Below are 16,935 nucleotides of genomic sequence, written 5' to 3'. Positions count from 1 at the left end.
CAAATTGAAAATCCTGACTCATTCACAATGAAGCAGAATGCAGGAATTCATGTCACCCTGCAGATGGAAGTTTTTAATTCCACTGGCTTCACATCAGATACAAGCTTCAAATCCTTTCAGAGGCATTCCCTCACTTTATGTTATGCCACCATTTTAAATAGCGCCAGCGTTTATCTCCACATACTTGCAAAATAATATCGGGAGTGTTTTATGGATAAGCAGATACTGTAGATACATGTTGAAGCTGTAGCTGTTTATGCACATGCAGAAATGTCCAAATAAAAGCTTAAAGAAAAAAGACGTTTGTTGCCTATAATTAACAGCGTTGTACCGTCTCTTAAGCAGTTGATTAATTAGTCGGTGCACAAAAACCAACGTGCTGAGGGGCCTCATGCAAACACCATAAAGGGCTCTGGATTTGTTTGTTGACTGGTGACGGATGAAGTTAAAGTTAGAAGAACTCATTAAAAATAAACTGCACACTGTTTCCATTTTCTGAAAATCACTAATTAGGAACATGTTCATTTATCGTAATTGTCGTTATCTCCTGACTAACATGGACACACAGATCCTCGGATATAACCAACAACCATCTTTACAGACATGTAAAGAACATGTGTTATTAACTGTTTGTCTTATTAAAGTAAGCTCAAAGTTGTCAAAAATATTGACAATAATATTCATGTATTTAGTAATTCAGTGACACAATCAAAAAGCCAGACAATCTCCCACATAAAGACTGTGGCTGCGAGGGAGTACGGTCGTCTTTCAACCAGAAGGTTGTGGGTTCGATCCCAGCCCATGCAGTCAACATGTCGATGTATCCTTGGGCAAGATACTTAACCCTGAGTTGCTCCCGATGGCATGGCCAACGGCTGTTGTGAATGTGTATGCATGTTAGTTCCTAGAGTAACATACACTGCTCTGTATGAATATGGGTGAACGACATGTAGTATGTAAAGCGCTTTGAGGGATCTTAAAGACTGGATAACGCGCTATATAAGTACAGTCCATTTACATAGACTCAGAAAGAGATGTTCAAATAGAAATCAGATTATGTTTTGTTTAACATTGTGCAGTAAATATTAATTTAGTGTACGTCTTTACCACAGGAGTATTTCACTGTAATGAGCTAAATGTGTTTCCGCTCACAAGGTGAACTCACAGTGTGTGTTATGAAAGAACATTAAAGCGTGTTTCCTGCTGCTTCACTAACCCGCAGGTCAGGACTGTTTTGCTGTTGTAGCTAAAGGGTTTATGAGGTCGTTGTGATGTGACATTAGAGGTCAAATGAAATGTCATGGAGAGCACTGGCCTCTCCCAGTGACTCGGAAAGGAAACTTTTGATAGAATAGCCCACAGTTGTGAAGTGAACATTAACCGGCAGCCAGGCCATATTTTCCACTTCCCCTTTCCTTTGAACTCTATGTCATTGTTTTTTTATGAACAATGACAGTACCGTTGTTGGAATGTCACAATAGACAAGAATCAGAAAAGCCTGTTTGACTCACTAAATTCCATATCTCCCAGCTGGAAATGAACGACAAATTGCCACATTTTGAGAAGTATTTAAGGTCTAAAATGATTATCGACACCATTTAACAGCAATGACTTGACCCTGGTGAGTTTGAGTGAATGTGTGTGCGTTCAATAGGCAGAGCAGGGACATGGTGACAGGTTAGCTGACGGCACAAGATTTGCTAACAATACATATGTAATTACTTTCACTGCTGCTCTTGCTTTATCTTCTCGGGACTCATTGCAGCTGCATTTTAAACTTCACTCTCTTTTTTCCATCCCCTGTTCCCTAAACTCCTGGAAAGCATATTAGTCTGACACTTAATGTGTATGGACGTCCAAAGCAGCTGGTTCTCACTGGCTGAAAGGCGGTGTCAGGTCATTAGTGCAGTCAGACCGCCAGCTCCACTTCAACTGCCAAATGCAGCGATGCTTTCTCACCCCACACACAAACTCTTACACTTGTCGATAAAAGGAATATTGCTTATGTTCCAAGCATTTCCTGTGCTTAAACCCATGGAAACATTGGTTTTAATATATATTCCTGCTGCTTAGAAAACCAACTATACAACTTCAAGATAACTGTCAGCATCTCTTCTCACCTCCCCCCCCTGTTCCTCATCCTCCTCTGCCTCGCTCTCTCTGGCTCATCGCTGTCACTCTGTCACTTAACCTCTCACAGGTCATCACTCTCCCACATCCAGCTCTGCACTGTAAAATGTTTTCAGATTGGAAGCAGCTGGGGTAAAGGGAGAAATCTCTTCTAGTTTTTGCATCCTCCGACACAGGGCTGAGGTGTTCTCAGACCTGGAAGTGATTCATTCCTCAAATATCCCTGAGATACTTTGTTTGCAGCCTGATGTATTCTCTGACTGTCAAGCACATTTTGTAACCACCCTAGAGCTGTGAAGAGTTTTGTAACAATAATAATAAAAGTTCAGTCTCATTCAGCCAATGTCAGCCATTTTGAAAGTGATCATCAGATCATTTGTTAAAGCCAATGACTCCCGTACGTGTCTTTATTCCATTCGCAGCACAGTACCAGAGCAGCATGGCACATTAAGCAGACTTGGCCCCCAGGGACTAACTTTACTCCCTCTCGAGTTTTCCTTCACAACCGTTTCCCCCGTTCCTCAGAGCAAATGGAAAACAAAAAAGGCAGGGGAGCATGGCTCACGCCTCATAGGCATGTTGGCTTAATGGATTGAATAACCTATTTACTTTGGAGTGCCAAGTGCAAGGTACTCTCTTGTCAATGCTGTGCTCTGCAGGGGGGGTGGAAGGCGAGTTAACGAACAAGATTTAACACCACCCTGTCGTCCCACGGTACATGAACTGTCATCAGAAGACAATCTATTTGCTGAAGCCAGCGATATTAAAACATGCATCATGTAGGAGTGAGCATTTTAAAATGGTCAGCAGTCTGCAGACCAAGGCTACATCTGTATGTTTCAAACTGGTGTGCAACAAGAGGGAAGAGAGAAACAGTAACATATGTTCCCTCTTTGCCAGAGTGCTTTTACACACTGATGTAAAAATGTTTCGATGTGAATCCTAATGAAGAGACATGCCTTTCAGTGCCTCTGCTAAAGCTCTTACGTTGTTTGGCCGTATGGGGCCAATCTAATGGCATTAATTAATGTCAGCTGCACTTCTCAGAAGTTGCGCGGCACATTAACGAAGCCCTAAAAAAAAAATCATACTTTCAAAATAGTACCCACATTTCCGTGTGCATTTGTTGTAGTGGCTCTTCCGAAGCCATGAGATAAAGGTTAAATGTTGCCGTTGCATAAGTGATTAGTCCTGATGGATTGGAGTGCACAGGTGGGGTCCGGAGGGGAGAGACTAGATTGCAAAGCCAGCAGAGGCCGATGGAGGTTTTGACTGCCAAGTCCTCTTCTCCGCACAGTGCCACTTCAGATTTAATTACACTCCAAGCCAAATGTGCCATCCTACGGTGGCAAACTTGCCGCAGAGAGTTTACCTTTTGGCCTTATCAGGGGAGAAAGGGGGTTCTTAAATCCCTTCTACATGTTTGACACTTCTACTGTTGGACAATAGAGAAGCTCAAACTTGTCAGATATGGACAATATTCCCATAACATTTTCGTGTTTAACAACTAACCTACGTTTTTCTTGTACAGCTACAACAGAGAATACAACCCAAAGTAATTGTTTCTTCTTTATCTTTTATTTGAAAACAGTGCTGGGGTTGGACGCACAGGGTGCTTCATCGTGATTGATGCCATGATGGAACGAATCAAGCACGAGAAGACGGTGGACATCTACGGGCATGTAACGGTCATGCGTGCCCAGCGTAACTACATGGTGCAGACGGAGGACCAGTACGTCTTCATACACGACGCACTCCAAGAGGCCGTCAACTGCGGCACCACCGAAGTGCCCGCCAGAAACCTATACGCCTACATCCAGAAACTGACGCAGATAGAGGGCGGAGAGAATGTCACCGGCATGGAACTAGAGTTCAAGGTAAAAATATCTTTACAGAAATGGGGGAACTTGTCTGGGTCTGGGATTAATACAAATGAGGTGTAGATTTCTACATCACAACTGACAAACAACTTGCCACGTGGAGCAAGAGTTTGCAGGAATCACATTGGCGCCCATGTGGGCCCCTTTGACAGCGAGTGGCCATTCTCAGAACTCCCAAACTCTTTCTAGTCCCATTTCGCTAGACAGCAAGGGGCCTGTGGTTTCCTCTTTATTCCAGTAAATTCACTTGCGTGTGTAACCAACGTTCCCCTCTTCCCCTAGCTCCCCTGCGTTCGGTGTTTGGTTTATATGAAAACGCCAAACTCAGGTTTCCCCCACCACAGAACACTTCCCCAGGGACTTACGCAATACTTTCTGGCTTTACAATGACAGGCTCAACCATCCAAATCAAGTCTTTAGCAGTGTGTGTTGTTGCATGGCATTGCTTGTCACACACATTATTTCTTGCTATGTGATGGATGCCGATCCCTTTAAAATACGATAAACAGGTTATTTTACACTGCTTTTGTCCTCTCCAGACTCACTTGGGTATCCATTTCCTTTTTAACCATAACATGGTATTTCTTCTCAGCAAAGGCAGGCAGTATTAGCACTTGAAATTGAATGTAACCTTAGAAAATGAGCCATTATAGTGTAGATTTCATCACCCAATATGTGCAGTATTTTGTCTCTCAAGTGAGTAGAAAACAATCAAAATTAATGTCATAACACTCAGATTTTTATAATCCCACTTTAAATGTCAAACATTCAGTCTTCAGGGAAATTGAGAAAAACCAGAATGTCAGTGCTCAAAAATATCTCTCTTTTTGTCTGTCTTGCTGCAGCGTTTAGCTAACACTAAAGCCCATACATCACGATTCATCAGTGCCAATCTCCCCTGCAACAAGTTCAAGAACCGCCTTGTTAACATAATGCCATACGAGTCCACACGAGTGTGTCTTCAGCCCATCAGAGGAGTGGAGGGCTCTGACTACATCAATGCCAGTTTCATTGATGGGTACAGGTAAGTTCTAACATACTCTGACATCCATTACATGAGATTGCAAGAATATACATTTTATGGACTTAAGCAAATACATCTATGCAATAAACTAGTCAGCAAATGTATACAATAATACATTTTCATCACAACTTTGTCTCTTTCTTACCACTTTCCATCATTTGATTGATGCACTTCCACAGGCAACAGAAAGCCTATATAGCCACACAGGGACCACTGGCAGAGACCACGGAGGACTTCTGGAGAATGCTCTGGGAACACAACTCTACTATTGTCGTTATGCTCACCAAGCTTAGAGAAATGGGCCGGGTATGCATACACTTCTGTTTTACCCTTTTTCTTTTGGCACGTCAATCTCTTCATTCGTGCACCGCCAAAAATACCAAAGATAGATTCAGCCATGAGAACAGAAACACAAGATTCAGTATGAATTGAATGAAACAATTCTGGGAATTAACACAATGAAGCCAGTGTATGAATACAATGTTGTGGCTCATTGTGGTATTCTATTTTTAAATGTCTAAAGGAAAAATGCCACCAGTACTGGCCAGCAGAGAGGTCGGCCAGATACCAGTACTTTGTGGTGGACCCCATGGCCGAGTATAACATGCCCCAGTACATCCTGAGAGAGTTCAAAGTGACTGATGCCAGGGTAAGTACACACTGTTTCAGCAACAGAGTTTAAAGGTTAACATGTGACATGTTGGAATGTAGCTGTAACTCCAGTTAATGTTCACAGTTTGATGTTTTCGAAATATGACGAGGGCCTCACCAAAGAGAGCAGTTTGGGGGAATGTCAGTGTTGTTTGTACTTTCCCAAAGATTTGTAGTCTGGAATTATGTCAAACAGCAATATTAAGCTCAATCGTTCAGTGTCTATGTGATCATAAAACATAATCATAATCCCATAGAAAACCAGGAATTGAGCTAAACTCAGCAAGTAAACCAAAAATTGTCAGGGGGTGTCTTGTTCCAAGATTTGTATAATGGAATTCCCACAGTTTGGTCTAGTATATTGTTTTTCAAACCACTTAACTTTTACCTGCACTTTAACATTGGGTCACAAAAATAAGTGGAATCTTTAGCATACAACTGACATTTTTGCAATTATGAATCAAATAGGGAGGCATGTGGTGCAGTGGGTTGTGAGTTGGTATTCGGATCAGGAGGTCACAGGTTCAAACCCCACTGCAGTCAGCATGTCCTTGTGTCCCTGGGCAAGACACTTCACCCCAAATTGCTCCTGTGGGGATTGCCCACAGTATTGAGTATGTATGTCGCTTTGGATAAAAGCGTCTAACAAGTGACATGTCATGTAATGTAATGTAAAATAACTATTTCCAGAGAAAGAACACTGGAATTAACATTGCAGCAGTAATTAGCTAAAATGTTTGGCATTGCATCAACTATTTGTTTATACCAAACTATGGCTTTAAGTGTAACATAAGCATAAATATATAAATGTTGGAATGATGACACATGTCGGAGTTTAAAAACAAATGTGGTGCCGGCAGCAGCAAGCTGGCAGAGTTTTAATTCCATCAAAGGCTTACACCGATAAATGGCACACGCGCCCTCCTTTGTAGTGCATGTTACACTGACTCGTCAATGGGATTGCTCTCTTATCAAGGGGATACAATATCACTTAAGTGATGCACACCCTCAAAGTCGATTCTCCAAGCACCCTGTCGAGGGTATCACATCAAAGGAATTAGCATCTTCAGTGTTCATGTTTAATACATTCAGGTAAAATGACGGGCATCTTTAATAACATTTTCTCTGAAGCTTTAAACTTGGCTGGATTTGTCAAGAATGCTGTCTTGCATTGTAAAACCCACAAAAGTGTAGATTATTTTTATGGAGATGGTATAGTATTAACTTCTATGGATTGTCTACTTTACAACTCATCGTTTCACTTGTTATCGTTGTATCGACTCTTATTTTTCTCTTTCCACCACAACTGTTTCTAGGATGGACAGTCACGGACAGTAAGGCAGTTTCAGTTCACGGACTGGCCAGAACAAGGAGTGCCAAAATCAGGAGAGGGTTTCATTGACTTCATTGGCCAAGTACATAAAACAAAAGAGCAGTTTGGCCAAGATGGGCCTATCTCGGTCCACTGTAGGTAAGTGATCACCCAGTAAAACCCATCAAACTGCAACTGAATGCAAATGTCTTTGGAGTTGCTAATTTAATATTCAGAAATACTTGGTGTTGTATGATACGACTTCTTGCCCTTTCTCACAGCGCGGGTGTTGGTAGAACTGGAGTTTTCATCACCCTTAGCATCGTCTTGGAACGAATGAGATACGAGGGCGTAGTAGACATCTTTCAGACGGTGAAAATGTTACGGACACAGAGACCAGCTATGGTGCAGACAGAGGTGAGGTTGTATTTCCACTTCCATAGAAACCAGCCAAACAAATTGTGCTGAGGACTGGAGACTCAACTATGTTCTTGATCCAAACAGATTCACTTAAGCAAGCTTCTGTTAAAGAACATCATGCATTTTGTAACTGAACAAGTCTAAAGAAGTCTTGTCTGGTTTCCACTGAAAATCCTTATCCTTAATATGTTTTGTCTCAATGCAAAAAGTAGCTAATGAATGTATTGTGGCTCAGGTATCTCGGTTATAACAATATCCATTATAAAAGCCCAATTCACTTTTACAGAAGATTGAGTATCCAGAAGTTTGAGAATCCTAAGGTCCCGAAAGAGTGTGAGCTTAAGTCTTCTCTTCTTTGTTTCCAGGATCAATACCAGTTCTGCTACAGAGCTGGCTTGGAGTACCTGGGAAGTTTTGATCACTATGCAACGTAAGAGACCCAGTGCTGGAAGAAAAAAGCAGAGGGTCCTTTGGAAAGAAAACCCAGTGAGCCTCTCTTCTGAGCCATAAATTCCTGCTTGAGAAAGTACTCCTTAACTCCTTGCTAACAACTCATTAAGTGTTGGATGTGTGACATGACTTGTCAAAAAATGAAAAAGATGATACCCGGAGGACCAAGTATTTCCCAAACCCGATAAAACCTCGCCTTGGTACAAAGCGAGGGAATCCTGACTGTTGAAGCATTGTATGGAATTACCTTCTCTTTTGCTTCAAGGATTCATTTTCGGGGCTCATAAAACTGAATGAAACCAACACAACAAAAAAGTAAATGAACAATAATGACATCGTCAGAAATGCATCAGTGATTATGAACCATTACGAGAGGCATTGGAGGAACACAGAATTGCGGGGGGGTGGAGGGGGACTCGATGCACATTGTAAAGAAAAAAAAACCTGTTTCACAATCAAGTACACAACCCATCGTAAAAGAAGACAACGCTCGCTCCACAACAGCAGGACAGAATTAAAGTAATAATGAATAAATAACCCTTTTCCTGTCACAATGTCGATCATCTAAATGTTTGGGAGAAGGTAAAGCTCAAATGATCTATGAAATAAATAAAATTATTGATTTAGTTTTTTAGTACTTTATTATACAGCTGATGTGCTTTTTTTGAACAGTGTGAATTTACTTTTTTTACACAAATGTATCGCTTGGAAAAGAAAAGTGATAATACGTAAATGTTAATTTTTTTAAAGCTGTAGAACTGTTCTGACGTATGTGCTATTTTGCAGAGAATCTCATTTTGTTTCCTTCGATTTTTCCCTTATTTTGTTGCACTCGGTGCATAGAACAGAATTCTCACTACCAAAATGTAAGTTCAAGAGTTATGTTTTTTATTTTTGTGTCCATGATCACAAACATGGTAACTTAATTCCTCCCTAAAGATAAACTGGGACTTTGTGGAATCAACAGGGATGAGCAAAGTATGAAGCTGCTGCTATCGATTATCTTAGTTCTTCCATGTAAGACGGATGATAATAGAGAACCTGATGAATTGGATAAATTATATGAATATAGATATACGGTGCATATTGTCAAATATATGTGAAATATATATTAAAGCCTAAATATACCATTCTAAATATATTGATAAAGTACATAATTTATGAGTAAAAGTATATCAAATATGGGTTGTCTATGAAAGTTTCCAGATTGAGAGATTTGTGCGATGGGGGAAATGAAAAGAGGTTTTTCACTGGAATGCACATCAGTAGGACACAATTGTATTCTGATTCAGTGCATCTTTTCTCGTGCAATAAATATCTGTGTTATTAGATAGGGTTCATGTGGATATGTCCTTCACTCCTGGCATTGTTGTTCCCCCGCAACTGAGGAGTGGGAATGTCCGTAAAGCATCACTGGTGCATTTTCTCCTCCAGCAGCAATCACAGCTCCACACAATAGGGCAAAGTACAAAGACGTCACTTTCTTGTGGTTCTTTAAAGCATTCAATTGTTATGACATTAATTTTCATTTTGCATTTAGAGTGCCTTATATTTATGCCTGTTTTTATAATGTTTCATTTAACCTATTAATGTATCCTTTGAGTAATCAAGGCATCTAGTATCAATGTAACTGTAACGTTTATTTACCTGTAGTATTCATTTGTCACACGATGAGATTATATATGCAAATAAGAACATTTGAAAGCTCATATTCTTTCATTTTCAGTGGCCTTATTGTGGCTGAGGGAATCTGAATACAACAGTTTATAGATCAGTGAGCTCTGCAGAAGACTGATTCAAGAATATTTAAGATTTTCAGAAAGAGACAGGGATGATACAGCAGAATACTGTCCTCTGAAATAAAAAGGCCCGACATATGTCAATTAGCTCTTCACAGAGTGTCACCATGGTCACATTTAACAGCAATTCTCCAATTTCTAAATATGACAACTTCAATGAATTGGTGAAGGAAAAAAAGCCTAATCCACTTGTGTCACCTAAGAGAAACACGATATCTGTGTGAGACGGGGGTTCAGTTTGGTTATGTTTCTGTATTTCTGTTAAGCAGCATAATTTCTCCGGCTTTGTAGATGTGCATTCCAGGAGCTTTCTTTCCCTGAACTCAAGCAGCTGTGTGTTTATTCTTTCAATTGATTACTTTTGTCGTAATTTTCAGATATAAAAGTGCTATTATTTAACTTCATGGTGGCTAATGTTACATTATGTTCAAGTCTCGAATGTTTATTTCTTCATCTCAGTTTTTCTTTTGTTATTGCTTTTCCATATGCAGGGTGAGACATTGCGGCCGCCATGGCCTGGTAGGAAGATTTGCACTTTCTCTATATTTGTACTATGCACTGCCCTATTGATTCTAAACCCAATAATATATTACTTGAACCCATCTATAAAAGAAATCTCCTTAAACGTTCACTTTGTGTGTATGTAAATAACACAAAAATGGTATCAACTCTTGAAAAGACAAAAAAAAAAAAGGTTTGTGGCGAAAAAGAGCATCCGTTCTGATGCCATGTTACTCCAGCAGATGACTTCAGAAAAAATCTGTCCCCCACCATCTGTTCTTGTGGCGTTGCCATTCAAGCTTGGAGTGTCATTAACAGAAATAAACGTTGTGTTCTCTGCTCTCTCTATCTATCTATCTCTCGTCTGGATGCATAGACTGAAAATTAAATTGTAAAAAAAATGGCTTGTTAAAAAGATCATACAATTACCTCTGATTAGTTGTAAGCGTAAACTGTTTCTTTTTTTCTGAATGAAAGGAGTGATTTTTATTTTCTTACTTAGGTTACATTGGTGGCGAAAGAAGTCTGTATGAAAATCAGTTCTTTGCTGACACAAGTTCCATTTGTTATAAATTAATTCTATTAAAAAATGTCAGTGTAATGCATCGCCGTTTCACTTGTTTCCCTCCACCTCACTCTGACTGATGTAGCTGTTCGACCCCCCGCTGGGACCCGTCCAACATATTACCCACAGTTCTCTCGTGAAGGGGGACATTTAGTCTCACCACATATTTCCGTGTTTTTCCGTGTAGTATTGTAATTCAAAATGAAATCCACATTGCATTACATTTGATGCATTTGCACTATACCTACACATTTTATTTTATTTTACTGTTTCAAGAATATGACAAGACATTGGAACACTAAGTAGATATTGTATATCTGTATATTTAAAGACAAACAAGTTGACTATTTAAAATACCAGCAACAACAGATTAATGTACTACAACAAGGACTACTAAAGCTAAAATATACAAGAAAAGAGAAACTCCCATTTGGATGGAACTTTGGGATTTTAGCCTTTGCAGACCATTTAGATGCACAAAAAACCGATATAACACTTAAGGAAAGGCAAACCGCAAAAAGCAGAATAGGGACTCTTTTAATGAAATATACAGCTAGGGTTAAGCATTTCTAAATATTTATATTATCTCTGATGAAATATGCAAAATCTTATTTGTTCACTGTCAAGAAAATAAATCCTTAGGTGTCACTACAAATATTTATTTACCATCTGGCTTCATGTTACTAAAACTAACAGCAGCACAAGCTACATTTTGTCAACAACTCAAACCTACAGAAGTACAATAAAGTGACAATAACCTGAAGCCAGAAAATGTCAACAACAAAACATATTTTTTAAAGAAGAGTATTAAGCTGCCTGACAGCTGGAACACTTCTTGAGTCAATAACTGCTCGTCTGGAGAAGTTATTCAGGATTCAGAAAACTATCCATGCACCCAATTACAAAAATATCATTCCACATGACAACAAGTGACAGAGGCTGTCAGGTCCGACACTGAGCTGCAGAAAAACATTTCTGAGTCTACCACGGAAAGTCATCATGTACAACAAGCTGCAGAAAGACACAAAAGCAGATCACAGCAGCGTTGAAATTAAATAAACACTGTCCTCAGCACAAAATATAGACTATTAGTCCAAAAACTACAGAGAAGATTTCAGTTGGAGATGTTTTGTAAATAACAAACAGAACATGCAACAAAAAATGTGCCCCATGTTAATGAATCAGCTCTCTTAGCCCCAAGCCTGTTTTTCAGGTCTCAGGCTCGAAAATGACATTTCCAGAACAAATGACCATAACTACACTTCTAAAAGGGGAACATCAATCATCTTTGTTCTCAAAGTAATGATAAACCTGTGAGTTGGATGTAGAAAAGTCAGAATCAATATAGATGTTTTTTATTTTAAAGAAAATTCAGATTGAACATAGTACAAATTATAGTGTACAAAAATTATTTTTCACTAAAAACTACCCTTGGATGATGGGTTAGTAGACTAAAAGCTTTAGGAATCCAAACTACAACATATAATAAGTACCCTGTATCAAGCTAATGCAAAACAAGTGACATTTGACCTTTTTAGAGAGGTTTAGAAAAAGAAACTCCACCTCTGGGGTCATTTGGGTGGAAATGGGCGTATTTGCCGTTTCTCAGGAACCCATTGGTCGATTTTGATGATTGACATCTCTTTTGAACCGCTAGAGCCAATATAATCGAAGGGGAATTTCCACATACACACACGTTACCATTGAGAAGTGGGGGCTATGCGCACGCAGTTTGCCCAAAGCGAAACCTATTTTACGCTCTGAAATCTGACAACTTAAAACTAGGTTTATTGCTGATGGATTATCAGAAATCATTTCAAAGTGACACAGACACATTGGATTAACCTTCAGCAGCGTTGTTATCGTTGTAATGCCATTGAAGACAACTTTTGATCAGACAACAAAAAGGTAAGACATATTGCCGTGTTGGCTACCTAATGCTATGTGGTGTGATGTCTGTTTTTGTTTCTCATGTCGCGAGTTGTGATCATGGAGTGATGATACAGATACCTATCGAATCTCTTGGATGTGCATTTTGGATAAGTAATACGGGTTTTATACCGTGAGTTCTGTGCTAACAGCGTTAGCAATCTTTCGCTCAGGGCTAATTCAGAGGCTCAGCGTTAGTCTTGTGTTTTTTTTGCTGAAAATGGTTCATATCATCAATTAGCTGAGTTTACATGGATATGCAACATTCATAGTTGATTACATTTTAAGAAGGCCTCAGACACTGTTGCTTGCAGATGTTGTGGTTTCGGCCCCTTTGGCGGGTCCGTGGGGCTCAACAGGTTAATGTGTGCTGATGTTTGACCTTTCTGTGTTATAAAGCATTACAAAACTGTGTCAAGGTCCACACCCATATATGTGATGGTATCATGCTACCAAGTAGACATTGTTGCTATATCTTGTTTCTGACAATTTGATGGAAATTGGCCAAAACCATTTTTTCTTTATTTCTTGAGCAATGCAGACGTCAAAAGAAAAGAAAAACAACAAAATAAGGGACTCTTACGGACGTCAGCTTTTATGTTCCACTGAAGACTGCACTTCCGATGTGTCAGTATATGTTCTGTGTTAGTCTCTCAGCAGTGTGTGCAGCATTATGAAACCAAGCAGTCGGTCACAACACCGCACACCAGTCATTCCTCATTTATCCGGTCTCCCCCTTAAAAAATGACAGCTTGCATTTGCTTTCTTTCCAACTCCCTAAATGTGATGTCCAAATAAAGGCCTTGGCACCAGTAGTCAGTGGAATTTAGAAAAACAAACATATGTATATTCTCTCAGCCTTTGAAGAAGAAAAGGATGACATAACTATGTGTTCAAACAATTCAATTATTGTGGCAGGTGACTTTGATGAAGGAGCATCGTCAGCTGGTACTACCACTGGTCTTGATGATGGCCGCTTTCTAACCAAACAGAAAAGAGAAGAAAGTGAAAGAGGATGCAGCTTATTGACCCAAAACTTTATCTCCAATGACTTAAAAGAAGTTAAAAGTATTGAAATCAAATTGTAACTTTATTACCTGCACCACCACTACGTGTCTTTAAAAAAAAGAGGGTAGACTTCACCTCCAACAATGAGGAATACCATCTCTGCTGTAATAAGGCAACGAGGTACTGATGCAGATCTTTAAAAATGAAACTGCCAGCATATGATTTATATTAACACAATAGGTGACTTTGGTCTTGAAAAACGTTACTTATTTGAAGAACTATGAGATAAGTATTGTGTTCCCGCGCTGTGCTCTATCCTCGCTGCTTGGTTCTGACTTTTTAAAGATTTTAAAAATCTAAACATATTGTTAAGGTATTTAAAAGATGGGAATCATGACTCAATGTTTCTCTCCCCTCCTCTGCTGTGTTCCTGGATTGTTGAAAAACCTTTTCATTTATAATCTCTTCATAAGATTTACTATCCATCACACTTCATACATACACAAGCTTTAAATGTTACATTATTGACAATGCTTTTGTGAAGCATGTTCTAAATGTGTTAGACAACAGGAAAAGGCCAGGTTTTATATGTATTGCCTTTCTATAGCATCACATTTCAAATAGCTTCTGCCACACTCAGAAGAGACTACAGTATAAAGTAACACAGCTTCTTGTCATCACACCAACAAAAAGAAAGAAGAAGCATTTATAACTCAAGCCAGTCTTTAACATACATACTGTATTGTAGCAGTTTATAATGTCAAGTGCTGCAGTGATTTTATAAAGGTTTTAAGGGCAGAGCTCACAGCCTGCCACCGCTGCTATCTGCTGAGCTGATATTAAACTTGAGATCTAAGCAGCTGAGAAAACACACATTTAACTTCCTGTATTCCTGGCATCACTGGACTAAAGGCCCAATGCAGAGAGACAGGCAGCAGGCCCTGCAGCAGAGAGACAGGCAGCGGGCCCTGCAGCAGAGAGACAGGCAGCGGGCCCTGCAGCAGGCAGTGGGTCCTGCAGCAGAGAGACAGGCAGCGGGCCCTGCAGCAGGCAGTGGGCCCTGCAGCAGAGAGACAGATAGCGCGCCCTGCAGCAGGCAGTGGGCCCTGCAGCAGAGAGACAGGCAGTGGGCCCTGAAGCAGAGAGACAGGCAGCGGGCCCTGCGGCAGAGAGACAGGCAGCGGGCCCTGCAGCAGGCAGTGGGCCCTGCAGCAGAGAGACAGGCAGTGGGCCCTGCAGCAGGCAGTGGGCCCTGCAGCAGGCAGTGGGCCCTGCAGCAGAGAGACAGCAGTGGGCCCTGCAGCAGAGAGACAGGCAGCGGGCCCTGCAGCAGAGAGACAGGCAGCGGGCCCTGCAGCAGGCAGCGGGCCCTGCAGCAGAGAGACAGGCAGCGGGCCCTGCAGCAGGCAGTGGGCCCTGCAGCAGAGAGACAGATAGCGGGCCCTGCAGCAGAGACACAGGCAGTGGGCCCTGCAGCAGGCAGTGGGCCCTGCAGCAGAGAGACAGCAGTGGGCCCTGCAGCAGAGAGACAGCAGTGGGCCCTGCAGCAGAGAGACAGGCAGCGGGCCCTGCAGCAGAGAGACAGGCAGCGGGCCCTGCAGCAGAGAGACAGGCAGCGGGCCCTGCAGCAGAGAGACAGGCAGCGGGCCCTGCAGCAGGCAGTGGGCCCTGCAGCAGGCAGTGGGCCCTGCAGCAGAGAGACAGCAGTGGGCCCTGCAGCAGAGAGACAGGCAGCGGGCCCTGCAGCAGGCAGTGGGCCCTGCAGCAGAGAGACATGCAGTGGGTCCTGCAGCAGAGTGACAGGCAGTGGGCCCTGCAGCAGAGAGACAGGCAGCGGGCCCTGCAGCAGGCAGTGGGCCCTGCAGCAGAGAGACAGGCAGTGGGCCCTGCAGCAGAGAGACAGGCAGCGGGCCCTGCAGCAGAGAGACAGGCAGTGGGCCCTGCAGCAGAGAGACAGGCTGCGGGCCCTGCAGCAGCCCATGATGATGATGATCCATATGGGGACCCTCAATGGAACCCCCCAGTTCAACAATGAAGAACCCAGATAAGAGCTGACACTGCTGCCAACGCTACATTGACTCTGTCTGCACATCACATTAGAGCCACTTCAGGAGCAGAATGAGGCTTTGACCTTTAGTAACAAAGGGAAAGGAACAAAAGGCTGCTCGGAGAATGCTGCTCCAAGTGTGATTATACATCTTTGTTTGTCTCTGAAGTGCCCATTATTACTAGCCAGCTCTGCAAAAATGTGTTAAGAGAGAGGATTTCTAAGTAAAACAAGAAGGGGGACAAAACATGGAGGTAATAAGTGAAATCAGAGGGTGGCGGGGAGGGGAGGGGGGGGGGGGGGTTGTACAAATGACGAGCCAACGGTTGCCGCAGTGTAAAAACCTCTGAAGGTTAATTTCTGCCGCTCAGCATCTTGCCAATATCCCCGTGATCAGAACCTCTGTAGGCCAGCCATCTGCTCCCCCCCAACCACACACACACACACACACACACACACACACACACACACACACACACACACACACACACACACACACACACACACACACACACACACACACACACACACACACACACACACACACACACACACACACACACACACACACACACACACACACACACACACACACACACACACACACACACACACACACACACACACACACACACACTTCATCTGGGAGCAGACATGCATCGGGACACTTACAGGATATAATCACTAAATGTGGATGAAACATTTGTATGCATCTGATTGTGTGTAAGCTAATATGTACGCTAGTTAGCTAATGATCATTTGGGGTATCTGTTTAAAATGTATATATAATCAATTAATTTATGTTATAATAAATGAAAACATTGATTTTGGTTGATTGTTATATAAAGCATGCATTATAACAATTTCACGGAAAAAGTGCCAATCCATTATTGATAAATCTACTTTGTCAAATGTCAGCAAATCTCAAGATGCAGGAGCACAAGGCGATGTCTTATTTAGTCAGATCAACTGTCGTAAATCCAAAAAAGTTCAGTTTATTATCCAGAAAAACTAAGGGAACCAGCAATTATTAATATTTGAGAACTGTGTGCCCTTTTAGACACTGCTAAAATCAAAACAAATAAACAATTATAGGCTAGTAGAAGGCAATGGGAAGTTCACAGCACACATCAATTATCCTGTCAATCCCGGGGAAAGAGAACAGGAAATATAATTTACGAGTTCCCCGACAGCTTTTTGTTACAACCTAAAGAAATAA

At 41.5% G+C, this 16,935-nt stretch overlaps 1 protein-coding gene across 46 annotated transcripts in view; it reads left to right on the top strand.

Annotated features, from left to right (window-relative positions):
- LOC117556029 (receptor-type tyrosine-protein phosphatase delta-like) overlaps positions 1-10,772 on the top strand; it is a 373,438-nt gene extending 362,666 nt beyond the window's left edge. For 34 of the 46 annotated variants that reach the window (XM_034231283.1, XM_034233714.1, XM_034232834.1 and 31 more), the window contains 7 exons: positions 3,722-4,007; positions 4,856-5,034; positions 5,214-5,340; positions 5,558-5,683; positions 7,002-7,156; positions 7,279-7,414; positions 7,783-7,851. In XM_034231283.1, the coding sequence (XP_034087174.1) occupies positions 3,722-4,007; positions 4,856-5,034; positions 5,214-5,340; positions 5,558-5,683; positions 7,002-7,156; positions 7,279-7,414; positions 7,783-7,851 (1,078 nt within the window). Of the gene's footprint in view, positions 1-3,721; positions 4,008-4,855; positions 5,035-5,213; positions 5,341-5,557; positions 5,684-7,001; positions 7,157-7,278; positions 7,415-7,782 lie in introns of all 46 variants that reach the window. The other 12 variants (XM_034234138.1, XM_034233905.1, XM_034233829.1 and 9 more) reach the window with 1 other exon arrangement.
- Positions 10,773-16,935: the final 6,163 nt, after the last annotated feature.

Source organism: Gymnodraco acuticeps, unplaced genomic scaffold (genome assembly GCF_902827175.1).
Source record: "Gymnodraco acuticeps unplaced genomic scaffold, fGymAcu1.1, whole genome shotgun sequence".
In the NCBI taxonomy this organism is placed as follows: domain Eukaryota; kingdom Metazoa; phylum Chordata; class Actinopteri; order Perciformes; family Bathydraconidae; genus Gymnodraco; species Gymnodraco acuticeps.
The sequence above is the reverse complement of the archived record's forward strand: the minus strand, read 5'-3'. Positions and strand labels throughout refer to the sequence as shown.